The sequence below is a fragment of the Cebus imitator genome, unplaced genomic scaffold (assembly GCF_001604975.1).
Source record: "Cebus imitator isolate Cc_AM_T3 unplaced genomic scaffold, Cebus_imitator-1.0 Scaffold92, whole genome shotgun sequence".
Classification (NCBI taxonomy): domain Eukaryota; kingdom Metazoa; phylum Chordata; class Mammalia; order Primates; family Cebidae; genus Cebus; species Cebus imitator.
This window is the reverse complement of record NW_016107407.1, coordinates 3,692,760-3,712,879: the sequence shown is the minus strand read 5'-3', so window position 1 is coordinate 3,712,879 and position 20,120 is coordinate 3,692,760. Positions and strand designations below refer to the sequence as shown.

Below are 20,120 nucleotides of genomic sequence, written 5' to 3'. Positions count from 1 at the left end.
GTGTGGTGATTGATAGCTGAAGATTCTGTCATGCATAAGAAAAGTTTTATGGTATTGAATGAGCTCAGGAATGTAATTATATTTGGTAGCTCAAAACACAAATAATTTAAAAATTGTAGTAAGGTGACATTAAAAAGTATTCTTCAAAACAACTATGAGCATATCTGCTCGATTGATTAACATCTGGATACCAACAATAGTCATTCTTGAAGCTGGGCTGGAGCAAGACCTCTATGAGGATAGAAAAACTGGTGTAGGTTACTCGTCTATGCCCAAATGTAAGGCAGATGGGAATTCTAGTGCATAAGTATATCGAGCGGTACAATAACCAACTCAAAACATTAATTTCATTTGTTCCATGTTAAAAGAGAGTGCAGCCATGGGGTCAGCGTGTGGGCTGAATTTGTACTTGAAATGACCTTCATATCATAATCTAAGTGTGCGCAGTAATGTCACTGTGCCTTCAGACACTGTCTCATGTAAAGTTCTGTTTCCCTGCAGCAGCCTGAGATAGTCATCCAGGATAATGTCTTGATGTCTTAGAAACGCTGCTTTCTGTTTCTATGTGCTGGTAATCGACACTGTGGACAGAAACTCGTTAGACATAGACCTCTAAATAATATTTAAAAGACAAAAGTGGTTGCCAGGGTTTGAGGGAAGTTGCCTGCTTACTGGGTAAGAGGTTTTACTTTGGAGTGATGGAAATATTTTGGAACTAGATAGAGGTGGCAGTTGGTACAACTGAATTGTAAATGTGCTAAATGCCACTGAGTTGTTTGTCTTCAAACGATGAATTTTATGTTACATGAATTTCAACTGTACAAATTATCTTTTTTTTTTTTTTTTTTGAGATGGGGTCTCGCCCTGCCACCAAGGCTGGAGTGTGATGGCACGATCTCAGCTCACTGCAACCTCTGCTTCCCGAGTTCAGGCGATTCTCCTGCCTCAGACTCCCGAGTACCTGAGATTACAGGTGCACGCCACCAGGCCCAGCTAATTTTTTGTATCTTTAGTAGAGATGGGGTTTCACCATTTCACCATGTTGGCCAGGCTGGTCTCGAACTCTTCACCTGGTGATCCGCCCACCTCGGCCTCCCAGAGTCCTGGGATTACAGCTGTGAGCCACTGCGCCTGGCCTTTTTTTTAAAGTCATGAGAGACAATCCCATAGAATCTGAGGAGAGTCATGCAAACAAAACAAAAGCAGGACCGTGAAGTTTCGGCCTCTGACACGCGTCAGAGTTGTGAGCCTCAATGATGGGCAGGCACGGGGATACAGTGCCTTCCACGGGAAAAGTATAGGCGTTTACAATGGCGCCATCAAGGGCATAAATGCATGGAAGAGGAAATTTAAAAAGAAATGAGAAGTAACTCTGGAGATCATAATTACCTTCCATTTCACAGCCCAGCAGCTCCATTCTGAGCCCCAGTCCGCTATGAGTGGCTCTCTCGGGGTAGATCCTGACGAATCGCGTGGAGAGAGCTGGAAAAGTCCGCAGCTCAGGTGTATCATAGTTGTTGTTGCCCTCAAAAGACTGTGAAGCATGAAAAACACACGGCATTAGGAAAAAAATAAGAGCTCCCTTTCGGCAGCTGTTTCTTCCCTCCTGCAGGACTCTGAATAGGGCAGAGAAATAGGCCTCATTCTACCGCTTTGTAAATGGTGGCATCTTTTTCACGAACGAGAAAGGAAAAAACAATGAAAGTTTCTCTAAGAAGTGACAGATGACATTTATTTATTCATTCATTGTTATTGTTTTTCGAGATGGGGTCTCACTCTGTTGTCCAGGGTGGAGTGCAATGGTGTGATGGAGGCTCACTTCAGTCTCACCGTCCGTGGGCTCAGTGATCCTCCCACCTCAGCCTCCTGAGTAGCTGGGATTACAGGCACCGGCCACCACGCCTAGCTAATTTTTGTATTTTTTTTGCAGAGATGGGGTTTCACCATGTTGCCCAGGCTGGTCTCAAAGTCCTGGGCTCAAGTGATCTGCCTGCCTCGGCCACCCAAAGTGCTGGGATTACAGGCATGATGTCACTTCTGAGAAACTTCAGAGTGTACACTGAGGCTATATCAGAAGCTGAAGATTTCATGAGACACATTTTTAAACCATATGCTGATACCCCTTGGAGCAGTGACACATTTATCACTTCCTTGAGGTGGAGGAAGATAACAGAAAGAGAACTTGCCATTTGTCGGCGCTTAAAGTAGACACTACATTTTCAAAAAATACTCCTGTTATGTTTTCTTAAATGAGAGGGTCCTAGTTTTGCTAAAACTTGGCCCTCTGGAAGAAGAGGGAGGAATGACATTTCTGAAGTAGGAGATAGTAAATTTAACCTCGTGAAACTGTTTACTGGAGAACTTAGGTTACTCCAATCCATTGAAATGCCTGTTTATTTAAGAAGTATCTTGGGAGGCAGAGGTGGGTGGATCATGAGGTCAGGAGACCGAGACCATCCTGACCAACATGGCAAAACCCCATCTCTACTAAAAATACAAAAACTACCTTTGCATGGTGGTGTGTGCTTGTAATCCCAGCCACTCGGAAGGCAGAGGCAGGAGAATCGCTTGAACCTGGGAAGTGGAGGTTGCAGTGAGCTGAGATCACATCACTGCACTCCAGCCTGGGCAACAGAGCGAGACTCTGTCTCAAATTAAAAAAAAAAAAAAATAGATGTATTGCCACTTGGAGTCATTTGTAGATAAAAGACCTTGTCATGTCAGGAATGTATCAAAAGTCCTGAATTTTGAGTAATGTTCTGATTTCTAGTTGAATGGCATTATGAGTTGGCATTTTTCTTTCTTTTTTTTTTTGAGACAGGGTCTCTCTCACTCTGTCTCCCAGGCTGGAATGCAGCGGCACAATCATGGCTGAATGCAGCCTGGACCTCCCTGGGCTCAGATCCTCTCACCTCAGCCTCCCAAGTAGCTGGGATTCTAGGCATGTGCCACCCCGCCCAGCTAATTTGGGATTTTTTGTGGGGACAGGCTCTCACTATGTTGCCCAGGCTGGCCTCCAACTCCTGGGTGCAAGTGATTCTCCTGCCTTGGCCCCTCCAAGTGCTGAGATTACAGGTGTGAGCCCCTGCGCCTGGCAAGAGTTGGCACCTCTTTTGAAGTGTGTTCCTGGCTTGAAGTTCCTGTGACACTTTTCTGGAGCTCTCAGCCACCCACTGCCAGGGCCGTTGCTGTCTGTTTCCTTTCCACATGCACGAGTAAGTCAAAATCCTTGCTGGAATTCTGAGAAGACGGAGCAATGATTGGCCTATTTTCTTTTTCAAGAAATGGATGAGCCTCCTTATGTCTTCTTCTCCAACATCACTCTTAATCCCATCCCGAATGGGACAAGTCGGAGGGGGAGGGGAAAAGGAAATTGTCTCATAATAAGGAATGTCCTTTTAGATATCAAGCATTGCAGGACGTTTGTTAGACTAGGGCATTGTTCTAACTGCTTAAAATCTATTAACTCATTTAATCCTCAAAACAACTCATGTTGTCATCTTCCTATAATATTGAAAAACCATAAAAAACCATTGAAAAACCAGGTTCTCAATTATTTACATAGAGCCTAATCTATGATTCCAAACTCATTCTTCCACTGAAAAAAAATCTCTAAGGTGAAAAAAAAAAAAACTGGTAAAATGGTCAATTTCAGAACAGCACTTTTTTTTGAGACTGAGAGTCTTGCTCTGTCACCCAGGCTGGAGTGCAGTGGCGTGATCTCAGCTTACTGCAATCTGTGCTTCCTGGGCCCCAGCAATTCTCCTGCCTCAGCCTCCTCAGTAGCTGGGACTGCAGGTGCACACCAACATGCCCTGCTAATTTTTGTATTTTTAGTAGAGATGGGGTTGTGCTATGTTGGCCAGGCTGGTCCTGAACTCCTGACCTCAAGTGATCTGCCTGCCTCGGCTTCCCAAAGTGCTGGGATTACAGGTGTGAGCCACCTTGCTCAGTCACATATTTTTTCTATTTTACAGAGATTTTAAAAACATGCTACACTTAATTTTACAAATGAAGATAAATTCTCCATGAGGTAAATTCTGTATTATCCTCCTTTTTCAGACAAGGAAACTGAGGCACAGAGTGGGCAAGTCATTTGCCTATGGCCATACACACAGCAAGCGGCAGAGCCAGGATACAGACCTAGGCGGTCTTAACTGGCTCCCTTAACCACACCATGATGATGCCTCTGCCCTTACAAACCATCTAGTCCAGTCTCCTTATTTATTTATTTTTTTCAGACGGAGTCTCAATCTGGTTCCCAGGCTGTTGTGCAGTGGTATGATCTCGGCTCACGGCAACCTCTGCCTCCCAGTTCAAGTGGTTTTCCTGCCTCAACCTCCCAAGTAGCTGGGACTGCAGGTGCCCGCCACCAACCCCAGCTAATTTTTGTATTTTCAGTAGAGACGGATTTTTGTTATGTTGGACAGGCTGGTCTCACACTCCCGACCTCAGGTGATCTGCCTGCCTTGGCCTCCCAAAGTGCTGGGATTATAGGCGTGAGCAACCCAGCCGGCCCAGTCTCCTCATTTTAATAGGGGGAAACGCCACGGTCCAAGAAACATCTACGCCCAAGGCCACACATTTAGTTTCATTAATTTGTCTTTAATTTGATGCAAATTGGGCTAGTGGACCTGGTAGATCAGATGGAGTGGCTGGCCGGCCCCAGGCCATGCCAGTCGGGAGTGGGAGCCATGCCCAGTAGCTGTGTCAAGACATCATAAACCAGCCTAATAAGTGCTTATTCGGTGGTGGAAATGTCATAACGAAACAGTGGAAGCATGTCAGCGAAGACAGATTGGGTGTGTTGCAACAGAACCAGCGGGTTTCTGAGTTCTAGAGTTAAATTAATTGACCTTTTCCAACTCAGAACAGCCTCTAGGAATTTAAAAATGCATTGCTAATCTAGGCCTGCCTCTTCCAATTATAATTTCTTTCTATTTTTTATCAAGAGTAAATTCACTATCGGGGCTCTGCGCTCTTTATAAGGCTGCAATTGCTGCCAGTAATTGAGACTCTGACGCATATTATTGTTAGCCCCAATTAAGTTGTTGTCAGAAAGATACTAATGATAATGAAAATACCATTACTGCACATGTAAGTTCTGTCTATGTTAACATACCTCCAAAGATCACAGGAGAAAAGCATTTATATCTATGGAATCTCAGGCTCATCTCTTCATTTTAACTTGAGCAAAGAATTAACGCAATGTAAATATATTATAAAGGCTGACAGCGCTGTGCTGGGAAGAATATTAGCAATGGAAACCCATCTGGAACTAGGCTAACTTTGATATAATAAACTTGCTTATGAATTCTTTGTGTTCTGTTGCTAATTATGTTTTAGAAGATGAGGACTTTGAGTGTTTGGATTTTCTCTCTGCTGCTAAAAAGTCTAGTTAATGCAGAGATTCTGATATAGCTTGCCCATGACACACTATTTTGGGAGTAGAGAGTAGGGAAAGGGTATTGAGGATTTAAATTCATACAAGTGCTGTGGATTTCACAAAACAGAGCGCTCACTTTACTTTTACATAAAAGGTACCTGGCCTCTTAAGAGGTAGCCTTCATTTGTAACATTAAATATAGCATGCTTTTAAAATCTTCATATAATTAAAAACCATGTGCCACTCTAAAATGGAAGGTTTTTACCCATTTCTTTTTTCGTTTTAGAGATTTTATTTCACTGGAAGGGTGGGTTTAGGAATCATAGATTAGCTGTATACAAACAACGAAGCTTTCACGGTTTTCAATATCATAGGAAGATGATAATGATGGATAGAACCCTATTTTAGAAATAAACCCTAACGCGTTCAACCGATCTTGAGTTGAGCGTTTTGTGAATGCTGAAAAATGCTTGCTGGCTTCTCGTGGGATTCTGAGCTCGATTTACTACAGAAGAGTGATAGCTTCAGATCTGGTGCAGGCGCATGCATTACATAGAGACGAGGAAGCACGTGGCGCCTGGTATCAAAAGCATATGGTGCCTTGTTTCCTTTCTCTCTCCGAGCCTAGTGTTGAAGAACATGTCACACCAGCGCGCGCTGCCGTGGCCAGCAGCAGGAAGTTGCTGATTTGCGGCATATTCACGCTTTCTGATGCAGTCAGAGCGCGTTGCTTCTCAGAAAAGATCCACTCAGAAGGGAACTCCAGTTTCTAATGTTTATTTTACTTTTTCTCTCTCCCAAGCACGAAGGGAAGAGACAAAGGGGGAAAATGAACTGGACCCAAGAAGAAAGGTAGCTTCGCAGAGAGATAAATATAACACTGAAAATATGTTAGAAATCGCAAGTCAAGGAAGGGAGAGACGGGGGAGTCAGGTATTTCCGACGGCACCAGCGCTCTCGGTGGCCAGCTGCTCTAGTGCCAGCCGGCGGCCTGTGAGGGACAGAGAGGTGTCCTTGGAGCCTCCACATCTGGAGGTAGCAGAAGCTGGCGGCACGGCCTGGACTGCTGCGTGCAATGCCTCTGGCCTGAGTCACTATATTAAGCCATATTCTCACACTTACTTAGAGTGGGAGGGAGGGTAATATTCCATCCAATAAGCTAAATCTTTTTTTCACAAGAGGAGTAGGTTCTGGCCCAAGCAGGGATGGAAAGGCTAAGACCAAAAGGCCCACTGTGTTGGTGTGAGAAGTATCATCACTGCCTATAATTCCCGCACTGCACGTAGAACTTAAACTGCTGGCTGTCTGTGGGTTGGTCCAGATTTGAATCCTAAACCAGCTCCCGGGTCACCCAGGGCACTCCAGGGTCTCCTTTCCACGTTGCTGTTGTTTGCTCAGGAAATGCAAATAAATTTAGCCATCACTCTAAGTAAAATATAATGACTGAGGTAGATCAGTTTGGTTGAAAACTTATACCATACGTTTTAGTGAATGTTGGAATATTTTTGTGTTGAGATTTCCTTTTCTTTCCACTGGATTATCAAGAGCCTATTGCATCTTAAAAGGTTTCAGTGCGTAGAGAAATACACTTAAGCAGTGTTCACAACAGCTAAAGGTGGCAGAGACTCAAGTGCCCGTCAGTGGGTGAATGGATAAACAAAGTGTGGTATGAACACACAATGAAATTCTATCCAGCCTTGCGAAGGATGGAAATTCCGACACAATGCTACAACACTGAAGGACCCTGAAGACATCGTCCTAAATGACATAAGCCTGTCACAAAAAGACAAATACAGTGTGAGGTCCCTAAAATGGTCGAATTCACAGAGACAGAAAGTAGAGGTGGTCATCTGAGGCTGAGGGCAGGGGGCTGGGAGTTGTTGCTTAAGGGGTGTAGCGTGTCAGTTTTCCAAGATGAGAAAGTTCTAGAGATTGGTTGCACAATATACACATACTTAACACTATTGAACTGCATACCCAAATGACTGGGAGGTGTCTGCACGGGGTTCTGAGTGCAGGCTGGATGGCTGTCAGCCCTGGGTTTCCCTGTCTCCTGTTTGCACATTGAGCCGAGCGTCCTTCCCTACAGGAAGGGAATGGGACCAGCAATGCAATTCTTTTGCGTGTCATCTCACACATCGCTTTCCATGCCATATTCCTGTCTTCCTAGAATCAAGGGTCTTACTGACCCCGTCACACACCTCCTCTGATATCACAGCTGGAAGGAAATAAGAAGAAGCCCTTCCTCGGGAGAATGCCAGAGGCCCGTGACTGAAGTCTAGGACCTGAGGGACCACTTCCTCCCAGTCCCCAGCCCTCACCTTTGCCTTGTGTTTGCTGTCGTCCATGATCATCTTCCAGTCCGAGCCGTTGTTGCTGTACCCGATCTTGAACTTCCTCATGAACAGCTTGGTCTCTCGGTGCTTCCAGCCCTGAATGATGATCCCCGTCACGATCTTCTCCTCCCCCAGGTCTACTTGGAGCCATTCATTAACGTAAGAATGAGGTGCGGGTGGCAGTGCCCAGCCGGAGCGACTAGTCACCAGGCGGCTGTTTTCAGGCAACCAGTTTCTGTCCCCTTGGTTGGATGATGTGATCTGGGCATCAGAAATAAGTCCAGACACCATACCCAGCATTCCGGAGCAAGGGTAATCTGGGAGGTGAAATGAAATAGATAATGTAAAATGATTTTCTGGGTGACTCCACGCTAAGAAAGAAAATGCAAAACATGGAATCAAGACATGGTCTTGTACCCAATCATATACAACTTTCAGTCTCTGGATTATTTTACAGTAAAACTTCCCTCCCTCACACCTTCCTCCTGCTCTGTCAGAATTTCCATCTCTACACTCACATCCCAGGAAGGCAAATCTTCAATGAGAACATACATCTCCCCGGCTTTGAGGTCTTCTAAGTTTACTATTCATATTCCAGGCTCTTTGATACCCAGAATTCATCCCTCGATCAAGTACAGACCCTGTCTAAGAGAAGTTCGTTGTTTATGATAGATTGACGCAAAGAAGTAAATCCAACAGCAGGAAAGTTGCTACAACAAAGGTAAAGAGACAGTGATGCAGAGGTAAAGAGAACGAATGTGTGACTCAGCCTGCAGGGGCAAGAGGGGCCTCCCGTGGCATTTGAACTGTGTGTGGAAGAACAGTGATCATGATCACCCCCAACTGTTCTCCCCACCCCCATTCCTAATTGCATTGAGAACTTTCCACATGAATGTCTCATTGTCATCTCAAATTACTGCAACCAGACTAAGACAACATTCCGGAACAAGGATAATCTGGGAGGTGAAATGAAACAGATAATGTAAAATGATTATCTGGTGGATACTGCAGCCCTTCACTGAACCCTGCCTTTTAATTGGTGACATCACCAATCAGCCAGTTCCTGCCTAGTCATCTTGTCATTTCCGTTTTGCTGCCAAATCCTGTTATGTTTTTGTTAAGTAAAGGAAAGCAACAGAATTCTTGTTGCCACCTGCCTTTCTTCTGGCGTTACCTGATCTGAGCACACGAGCTTTGGGTTGGCCTCCCAGACCCCATTTTTGAATCACCACTACAACAACTGCTCTTTAACTTTTTAGAAAGTGTTGCTTTAACCATGCCATTCTCATCCTCTAAAATCTCCACTGCTAAGTGAAAGAAGCCAGACAAAAAAAGGACAAATATTGTTTGATTCCACTGATATGAGTAGGCTATCAGTAGATCAGTCAGATGCGTAGAGACAGAAAGCAAAATGGTGGCTGCCAGGAACGGAGACTGGGAGAGTTAGTTTCATGGGTGCAGCGTTTTAGTCCGAGATGATTATAAAATTCTGGAAATAGACATCTGGAAATAGAAATAGGTGATGTTTGTGACTGTACTTAATGCAACAGAATCGTACATTTAAAAATGTACAATGTAAGTAAAATGGTTAAAAGTGGTTGAAAATTGTTAAAAGTGGTAAATTTTATGTTACACATATTTTACCCCAATAATAACAGAGATGTCTTAAAAATTTACAATAGCTTTCCATTATGGATAGGAAAATATCAAAACTCAATCTGGCGTTCAAAACCCTCATTTTGATTTCATCTCATTTGCCTAATTTGATTTCCTATTACTGACAATACATCCCAGTTAAGAAATCCTTTTCTCATACACTATAGACATCATCTTCATCATTGCCCTTGCTCAAAACCCAGCTTAAGACTCATGAAGAGAACTTCTCAAGCCCCTCCAGCTTTTGTTCTGAGCTCTCCCTTCTCGGAAACATGATGCAAATAGCACAGAGCTCGGCATTCCACTGTTCTCTAGAGGCTTCCAGATTGTTAGTCATGCATCCACAGCTAGATTATAAGATTTTCGAAGGCAATGAACAGTATCATAGGCCTTTTTATGTCTTCTAAAGCAGCCCGAGTAGCTTTGAGCACAAGGAGTGTATCAATCATTGATGAATTGAACTGTGGCCTAGTAACAAAACGTCCAACACTTCAATTACTGTCCTTTGGAAACTGTACATCCCAATCAAGGACATGGGCAGGAATGATAACCTATTTTTCTTTGAAGCAACTAAATTCTGCACAATATAATCAAAAGTAAGCCTAAAAATATAACTACTCCTAAGTGAGAGGCAAACATCTAATGCAATTAAACCAAGTCCACGTTATCAGCTGAACCTTAAGAATTAACTACTCAGACGCTTTGCATTCGAGTAAAACGGTCCAGATCATGTCATTTCTTTACTCAGATATTCAGTGCCTTCGTGTCTCAAAATTGCCCACGTAATTTTCAATCAGGCATGCAGGTCTTCCATGTCATGTCCGTGCAAGTCCTCTCCCCATTAACCCTTTTACCGGTGCCAATCGACATGAAGAACTTCCTTACTTCTGGGAGTTTAGGGCTGTCTTTCTCTTCCCTCCACAAGGAGCCCCCCATCATCTTACCCTTTTCCGTTATCTGAACTGCTTAAAATCCGGACCTGTTTTCGAATGCCACATCACTTACTCAGTTTGTCCAGCGGCTGCAACTGGACACAGTTTCCCGTTTCTGGGCCTTTTCACACCACTTCATCTGCATTTCTCTCTCTCTCTCTCTTTTTTTTTTTTTAAGATACAGAGTTTCACTCTGTCACCCAGGCTGGAGTGGAGGGATGTGATCATGGCTCCCTGCCGTCTTGAACTCTTTGCCTCAAGCAATCCTTCCACTTCAGCCTCCTGGGTAGCTAGTACACATGTGGGTGCCACCATGCCTGGCTAATTTATAAACTTTTTGTCTTGCTCTGTTTCCCAGGCTGCTCTTAAACTACTGAGCTCAAGAGATCTTACCACATTGGCCTCTCCAGGTGCTGGGATCACAGGCTTGAGCCACCACACCTGGCCCTCAAATGTCGATGACCATATTTAGTTCTTTGGAATGCTGCTCTCTGCCTCCCTAGATTTTAACTTCTCTGAAGACATGAACTAAGTCATATTTTTCTATTTTCTATGACTCGTCATGCCCTGTTTTATACATAGTATTTGCTCAACAAATATTTGTTGAATGAATCAACTTCTTAATACAACAAAAGGCAGCTGTCATTTGTTCAAATGCCCTTTCCTGTAATTCAACCACAGTGTTTGCTCCAGGCTGGGATCTGGAAACCAAGAAAAAATTCAGTTGGGATTTAAAAAAGATTTACAAAAACAATCTTACTAAGGGACTATGAAACTATAGTGTTAAATAGAGTGCCATTTTTTTTTGGCCACAGTGGTCATACCTGCCTGATTCCACACCAGCTTTTAGAAAGGCAATGTTTAGCTGGTAATGGGGACCAGATGTTACCATTTGGAGGAAAACATAATTAACTTGAATACTGTAAGGAGAGCAGAACTGTCACCAGACTAATGCCCTTTTTCTAATGCAGACTCGGCTGGGGCATAATTTCCGTATTCACAGACCTAGTGATGCCCTGCCCCCATTCAGTCAACATAGCCGTGGTGCAAAGTGAGACTGTTATTTCTTCCATATGGCTGCCTCATTAGAAAGAAAAAATGAAGAGCCAACTTGATTTGCCTTTGACTGAAAACTATGTGACTCACTTTTAACAATAATTTGGAGAAAACTTACATTAACAATTAAGTCAAGGTTTGAATGAGATGCTAGTGTTTAATTCTGTCCCTTCATAGCAGGCTGGCTTAGATGTAGTTCAGCCTGGTATAGGTCAAACCCTTTGGAAATAGTGTTGCCAGATTTAGCAAACAAACAACAAAACAAGAAACAAGATGTCCAGTGAAATTAGAATTCAGAGAAATAACGAATAATTTTTTAGCAGACGTACGTCTCAAATATTGCACAGGATGTACTTATTATAAAAAATTATGTCTTGTTTGTCTACATCAAATTTAACTGGACATTTTGTATTTCACTTGGCAACCTTTTTTGGAAAGCTTAAGACTGATTCGGAATAGAAGGGAGAAATGAGTTTTGTAATGGAGGATTGAGGTGGTTATTTTCAGTGATATTATTTCACAGCAAATCTCTGTACTCAGCTCTAATGGAAAAACTGAAGTATACTGGTAAATCAAATATCCAGTTAACCAATTTCCAAAGAATGAGAAAGTAATAACTGCATTCGATGGGAGAACCTGAATGAGCATAATTTAATCTTTCCTTGATGACTCAGAAAGTACCCCGGATATTATGGTGGTTGAGATCATCATTGTGAAATCTGATTGACTTAGAGCACATGAATATGTGTGGAAGTGCCGGGTAACAGACTTCTGGTTAACAACACGAGATAGCAGAAGTTCATAGTGTGTTAAGCAGCCATCGTCCAACATGGTTTTCATCAATTTCCATCTCTGCCAAAATGATGAAGCCTACTTGGTCCAAATAATGAAAATATCCTTCATCAATCACCTATAAAGCAGAATGGTTTGTTCCAATCTTATTTTCTTTATATCTCTATATGGTGACAAACTCTGAATTTTCCAGGTTTACTACATTTCTAAAAAATAATTTCTGAGTCAAAAAAATTAGGGAAAAACTTGGGGCTCTAGTGACTTTGGAAGTCAAGTGATGTGTTCAGATAGGAACTTTTAATTAGGTAGGCTTAAACAAAATCCAGATTGAATTTGACTACTCAACAGGGTTAAAATTTGAGTCCAGTCACTTGTTTCTCAGAAGGCATGGACACAACCACACTTCATTCATTCAAAAGTAACCACGAAGCATTTGTTATGTCCCAGGCATACATTACACAATGGAAAATGAGGCAAACAGGTCCCTGCCCTCCCGGGTCATCTGGTCCAGTAGGGTTATTGTAATCCTCTTTTCATTAATCTCCACTCCAAGGAGACTGTAGCCTCAAAAAGAAGAAAATCCTGTTTCTGATAACCAAGAAGAAAACCTTGAAATTACTGTCTTATTAGAGGCTCTGCTTGCTGAGGCATATTCTAGATTGGGTGCCATGTACTATTTTAATCTACTGGGTACCCATTTAGTGAGCAGTTACTTTAAGTCTGGGGTGTTCCAAATTTTCTTTCATTTATTCCTCATTATAGTTGCATTAAGGTGAACTTCACAGATCAGAAAATGGAGATTAGGGTGAGTCTCCATGTCTTACCCACGGTCAGTCACACATTCACTAGGGGGACAGTCCACAGTCATGCCTGGATATGTCTCCCTACCTTCTGTCCATGTGACTATTGTTAGTCACATGTTAGCCTCTCCAAAAACCTGCCTATGGCAATTATTTGGAGACTAGAGCCATCTTACTAGAGAGAAAATATTTAAAAGTGTAGCGGGGACCATGATTAACAGACTAGCTCTGGGAACCAAAAGGAAGCGCTTTATTTGAAAAATAATTAGGGACAATTATGTATGAAAATATTAGGATATGCTATTTTAGGCATCCATGTTTACATAACCAGATCATTTAACTATTTTTAAAAATTGAACAAATTATTGACCTTCTTTGCTGACATTCCTAGAATTACCTCTCAGGGAAATCCTTGTGAAAATTTAAAAGGACAGTTTAGGTATAAACAATATTTTATTCAACTAAAATGATATCACATAAATCTCTAGGAGCCTGGAAATTCAGTTTAGACTAACATGTTTGGAGTCTTTATGAAGTTTACTTCATTTTTTTTTTAATATAGTGACATGAGATAAGGTTGAAGAAATGGGCCAGAAATTTCCACCCAAACCTCAAATGGCCTTGTTTCTACAAATTTATGGACAGCAGCACAAGTGTGTAATGCTCTGAAAATGCTCTGTCATCTAACTGCTGATTGAAAATAAAGCCAAGGTTATATCTAACTTTTCAATGTCCTTTCTTCCTTCAGATCCCTCTCCACCCCATTCCTGCCTCTGAGGCCTTGAACTTTCTGAACCTTAGGTCCTAAAATAATAAAATTTTCATTAAAAATCAGATGTTGGTTTTACTTTCCACTCTGAACTCTACTGTAAACAAGTGTAGTATCCCCTGTTCATTAGCTCTTCCCAAAATGGCTTGTAATTTCGTGGAACATTGCCAAGGTGAATTTTTTTCCTTCCAAAGTCAGTATTTTTCTTCTCTAAAAATAATTAAACTGAAGAGGATAAATATAAAAATGTGGAATAAAAATTTAAATGCCCTAAATACATAGATAACATAATATTAAAAGGTAGTTCAAAGACTTTCAGATATTGTTCATTTTTAATTACCTTTTAGTGAATGGGTCAATTGATTCTGTCTTTGACCTTTGAAGCTTACCAAGAAGATCATATTGTTCTGGTTTTTTTCGTGGTAGTGGTGGTTGTTTCAATAAAAATTTGGCAATGTATTTACTAAAATTGAGAGGAATTCTAATATGACTGCTATATACTACAGAATATAACAGTCATGCAAGAAAATAAATGGAAAGGCTGGATGCAGTGGCTTATGCCTATAATCCCAGCACTTTGGGAGGCAAAGGCAGGGTGGATCACCTGAGGTCAGGAGTTCAAGACCAGCCTGGGCAACATGGTGAAATCCCTTCTCTACTAAAAATACAAAAATTAGCCAGGCATGGTGCATGCACCTGTAGTAGTACCAGCTACTTGGGAGGCTGAGGCAAGAGAATCGCTAGAATCGGAAGGTGGAGGTTGTAGTGAGCCAAGATCACATCAGTGCACTCAGTTTGGGTGACAGAGTGAGACTTGGTCTCAAAAAAGAAAGAAAGAAAAAAGATAAAGTTGGCCAGGGGCAGTGGCTCACACCTGTAATCCCAGCATTTTGGGAGGCCAAGACGGGAGGATAGCTTGAGCCCAGGAGTTTGAAACCAGCCCAAGCAACACAGGGGTTACAATTAGTTGGCCATACTGGTGCACTCCTGTAGTCCCAGATCTACTCAAGAGTCTGAGGTAGGAGGATCACTTGAACCTGGAAGGTGGAGGCTGCTGTGATCTATGGTTATGCCACTGCTCTGCAGCCTGAGTGACAGCACAAGACTCTGTCACAAAATAAATAAATAAATAAAACTGCTGGAGAATGTTTCATGCAATAGTTACTTATTGTAAATCTACTAAGCAGTAGTCAGTACCCAGGAAGCAGAAATGGAAGGCATGGTACTTGCCTTCATGGAGCTTACAGTCTAGTGGAGAAGGTACCAGTAAACAAACACCTACCTTGTCAGACTGTGCTAACTGCTTTACATCTATTATCTATTAATAATGCATCATCACAACTAGCCTGTATGGTGTAAATTATTAAGACTATTTCCCAGGTGAGATAACTAAGGCTTTGAAAGGTAAGCATACTGACCAAAAAAAAAAAAAATTGCTAGTGAGTAGTAAGGCAGGATTTGAACTCAGATTTGTCTAAATCCAAAGTAGATGCTTTTAACTATCAAATAAAAATGATTGCATTTACAAACTTATTCACCCGGTATTTAAAGGTTTGCAAAAATCAAAATAGGACAGTCTTCAACCTAGACGATCCAGTCTTCAATCTTCCACAGCTTACCTGTTATCTTGCAACCATATACTTCAAATCTCATAGATATGCCGGTTTCCCAAGTTGCAGGCTTGATCCGGACAAATCGAGTGATCACTGGTTTGGGAAATACTGCAACCACAACATCTGTGGGGTTGGTGTTTCCTTGAAAGACCTGTATGGGGAAAAAAAGTGCCTTTCTTTAGCAAAGGCTTTGGATTTAAATCCAAAAATGTGTTTTCACAAATGGTTGTAAAAATTATTTACAATTTCAGCATTGTCTATCAAGGATGAGATGGCGTTAATAACTTGCCGTGTTAGTTTTTTCAATTAGCAATCAGAATGATGTCTAATACAGAATATTGTCCTAATCATCGATTCAATTTTCTGAGAGGCTAGAGCTTTTAAAAGCACTATTACATGGATAACACTTATTAAAGAATGCATGCTATTATCTAAAAAGTGTGAGACTATTAACTTTACCGGAGGACCAAAAGAATACTGTAGACGTGTCATGAGAACGCTCACTGTTCTGCCTTCCCAAGAACCCCCAGAAGGGATGCTTTTGGAGTTCAGTGTAGAGTCTGGCTTTTTGACATTCTAGGTTGTGTTTTCAGCTATAGGACTAGGTCAAATAGCGTTTTCTCCTTTGACTTCATTCCTTGATGGAAGATCTTGTCCCTCACACTAATGCGTGACTTTAATCCTTATTTGATTATTGGTAAAATTATGTTTTAGCGGTCAAAATCCAAACTGAGTTATAAATTATTTTAACTAAAAATCAGCTTTTACAGGGCTTCTGCTTCAAGATTTATTTATTTACTTATTTGAGACGGAGTCTTGCTCTGTCAGTCACCCCAGCTGGGGTGCAGTGGTACAATCTCTGCTCACTGCAACCTCCAGCTCCTGGGTTCAAGCGATTCTCCTGTCTCAGCCTCCTAAGTAGCTGGGATTACAGGTGCATGCCACATGCCTGGCTAATTTTTATATTTTTGGTAGAGATGGGGTTTCACCATGTTGCTCAGGCTGGTCTTGAACTCCTGACCTCAAGTCATCCACCTGCCTCCATCTCCCAGAGTGCTAGGATTCTGCTTCTAGTTTTAAATGGAGTCATTTTAAGAAAGATGAGGCATGTGACAGCAAATGTAATGCATGCCAGACATGAATGGATGTTTCCCGCAAGGACTCATGGGGCCACTCTGCCTGGGCGAGGGGCTGCAGCAGCACTCTCCAGTAAGATCTCTGAGGACTAGAGACTTTGCCATCACCGAACACTCTGCTTCCCCTTTCCTGGATTTTACTTCTGCCTTGGGTTGAGAACAGCCAATGGGACGATGACATTTCTCAGCCTCATGCCTTATACATTCACCACTATGATTCTCTGTACAGGTGGGTCAGACCCCAGACCCCTCCTCTTAGGCTGCATAACTGGAGCACCAGGGGTCCACCTGAGGTGTGCAGTTTCCTCGCCACCTTTCCAGGTGAGGACCTGAAGGAGATCTACAGTTTCCCAAGTCCTGCTCTTCCCCCTGGGAAAAACGGCTTGTGGAAGTTGGGCTGCTATTTTTACTTTATTGAATTGAAGCGACCCGCACAACTAAAGGTGGTCAAATGCTTTACAGAGTTGGTTGTGGCTGGGTGTGGTGGTTCACGCCTGTAATTCCAGAACTTTAGGAGGCCAAGGAATGAGGATCGCTTGAGGCCAGGAGTTTGAGACCAGCCTGGGCAACATAGTGAGACTCCATCTCTCCAAAAAACAAACAAACAAAAATTAGCCAGGCATGGTGGTGCACGCCTGTGGTCCCAGCTACTTGGGAGATCGAGCTGGGAGGATGGCTTGAGCCAGGAGTTTGAGGCTGTAGTGAGCTATGATTGCACCACTGCACTCCAGTGTGGGTGACAGAGCAAGACCCTGTCTCTATTTTTGTTTAAATAAGTCGGTTGTTAGCCTGATCTCTCTGGAGACTATCTGATATCCTCATTTATCCCAGCCTGTGATGGCCTTTTGATTTCTGCCCTACCTCAGCAACTCTCCCTGGAAATCAATCTGTGTGGCAGCATTTTTGTGTGACGAAGAGTAACGGGTAGCGGCCAGGGAAGGAGGGCCCCCAGCAATGCTGCTCTCCTTATGGGGCAGCCAGTCCACGTCCGAGGGAGATGAGAAGTCTGGCAGGAGAGCTGTGTGCTCTGGCACAGGAAGACGGGAGGTGTGTTTTTTTTTCCCACCGAGGGAGCCTTATGTTTGCTAAAATCATGTTTTATGCACATTCTCTCCAACGTGAAGAGGGTTGCTGGAGTTGTTATTGGTCGAAAGCTGTACTCCTGGAGCAAAGTGGGAATGAGGGTGGAGGGGAGTGGCTGAAGCCCCCCAAAATACAGAAAAAAGTGGGGTGGGCAATGATCATGAGAGTCTAGATGGATGTTCTGATTTCACTTAGATTCAGCTAAAGCGCTCAGAACAGACGCCAACCTTCCTCTCTGCCGACTCCTTCCTTACTCCTGCCTCTCCCCCTGAAGCCCTTCTGTGTGCCAGGGAGTTCCCAGGGCAAGCTGCATGCACTGTCAGACACCCCCGGAATCTGTGGGTGCTCTCAGATGGCGCCCCTCTTCTGGGCCATACAAACTACCAGTGGACAACAGTTGAAGAAAACATCTAGGAGAAGTAGCACTTACTTTTTCTTTCTTAACAAAAAATGGTCATGTTGCTATTTCTTTTCATCCCTCTCATCTGTATGTGTTCCAGTATAAAAACAATAAAATACCAATTAAGTTTTCCACTTAACAACATTTTAGGCCTTTCACCTCATGGTTCTATTTTGTTCTTTTTTTGTTTTTCACTTCAACCTTTATTTAAGTTCCAGGGTACCTGTGCAGGATATGCTGGTTTGTTCCATAGGTAAATGTGTGCCAAGGTGGTTTGCTGCACAGATCAGCCCCTCACCTAGGTATTAAGCCCAGCACCCATTAGCTGTTCTTCCTGATGGTCTTCCTCCTCCACACACCCCACAGCAGGGCCCAGTGTGTGTCATTCCCCTCAGTGTGTCCATGTGTTCTCATCACTCAGCTCCCACTTATAAGTAAGAACGTGCAGTGTTTAGTTTTTTGTTCCTGAAGGAGCGCTTATTTTTAACAGAAGTAGTCTGAAAGTCTAAGGTCAATTTTCCTAGCTCTCTCTGGGTCTGTGGCTGGTAGGTGCCTCATTAGAGTTACGGATTTTTTGCTTGCTTGAACTTAAAGTATGTCTTCAGAAATTTACTTTCAAACAAGAATCAGTCATAAAACTTGGGGTCAAAATGTATTCACTTCATCTCCATAAGCACTGACTAGGAAGGTTCTTCTACCCCAGACACACTGGTTCCCTGTCCTCCTGGGCTGGACAGTGGCCTTGAACTTGCCTGTCCACGGCATTTCCCTCCTACAGAGCAGCTGTCTACCTGTAGCTGCTTCCATCTTGCCTGTCCTGTCTGAGAGTGGGGTTTCATTGCTAATCAAAGGGAATTAATAGTTTTTCTCACTTCACACCCAGGAGGCTTTTCTCAGTTCCAGATCTACAAGGAGAAAGTCAAGTGCACGAATGCTCAAAATAGAGACAAGGACCAGTTAATTGGCCTCTTCCCAAGCCCATCATTGCAAGCTACCTGGATCTTTGCTCCTATCCTCATCAGTTTCCTGTGTTTTGCTCGGCCTCCAGGGCAAGCTTTTAATTTCTGGGAGACGGTGAGTATGAATTCTCCAAAATCTTTTGATTAGAAAATCAGAGCCAGTGTAACTTCTCTTGCAAATAAACAGGCAGGCTGAGAAAAACATCTCAGTGCCAAATGAGCTAGAGCAGAGCACCCAGGGACATGGTGTGGTCTGTGCCGCCTCCTTGGTTGAAAGCAGTGTGGAGCGAGCGGGTTATTTGTGTGATCGGAGGGAACACAATGAAATACCTTTGGTTCCATGCGTTCTTACAAGAAGTGGTCAAATGCACTTGTAAATTACTTTGTGAGCCACAGTGGATAGATAAAAAGATGTTTTCTAAAACTAGCCCATTACAGAGAGAAAGAATTTACAAAATAGAATGAAGAAATAGAGGAGAGAAAAACAACAAAACCCCCAATTCCTCAGGTTCTAAGAGGACAGTGTTTATCCCATGCACAATCTGTATTCCCAGGGGAAGCTCACAGCAATGCTTCAGTCTGACGCTTAATTTGGCCACTATTGACTTTTCTTGGAAACATTCGTATGATTTCCTCCTGGCTTCTGGATCTGAGAACATGAGACCCCTTGGTCAGATTTAAACCTCTAATTGCACTTTTCATTTCAAATCAATTCAAAAATAAACCAGGCCAGACAGAAAGCTCCCAAACGAACAAGTAAAAATTGATCATCCATTTAAAAGACTGCATTGGTAGCAGCGGAGGCAGCCTAACTTACAATAGGTTTATTTCCTTCTTTTATGTTGATCCAGTCTTCCCCGTTGGAGCTGATGTCGATCTTGTAAGTCTTAACGTAGTATTTCTTCTTCGTTTCTTTTGAAATGGCGCCCTGGGTTCCGACGGCCGTGACGAAGCGCAGAAGGCCCAAGTCTACCTGTGAGACAAGCACCAGTGTGGTCAATGCACCAGCCCTGCAAAACTGTAACCCAAAAGCATCTTTTCTAGTGAGCTCCACATTGCGGCTTTCATCCACCTGGGATCAACGGGGCCTAATTCCATCCGGCGTCCACAGTCCCTGACTCCCCACTTCCATTCCTTCTAAAGAAAGGCAAAGGCATGATTAACGTAAACCAAAAATAAAATTCTAAGCCCCCTGACTATCT

General features: G+C 42.9%; 1 protein-coding gene across 4 annotated transcripts in view; it reads right to left on the bottom strand.

The window, feature by feature from the left end:
* The window catches only part of NRP1 (neuropilin 1), a 155,710-nt gene that overhangs the window by 27,382 nt on the left and 108,208 nt on the right, over nt 1–20,120 (bottom strand). For all 4 annotated transcript variants that reach the window (XM_037740924.1, XM_017535384.2, XM_017535386.2 and 1 more), the window contains 4 exons: nt 19,736–19,891; nt 15,347–15,491; nt 7,708–8,039; nt 1,390–1,534 (listed from right to left, as the gene is read on the bottom strand). In XM_037740924.1, coding sequence (XP_037596852.1) covers nt 1,390–1,534; nt 7,708–8,039; nt 15,347–15,491; nt 19,736–19,891 — 778 coding nt within the window. The remainder of the gene's footprint in view (nt 1–1,389; nt 1,535–7,707; nt 8,040–15,346; nt 15,492–19,735; nt 19,892–20,120) is intronic.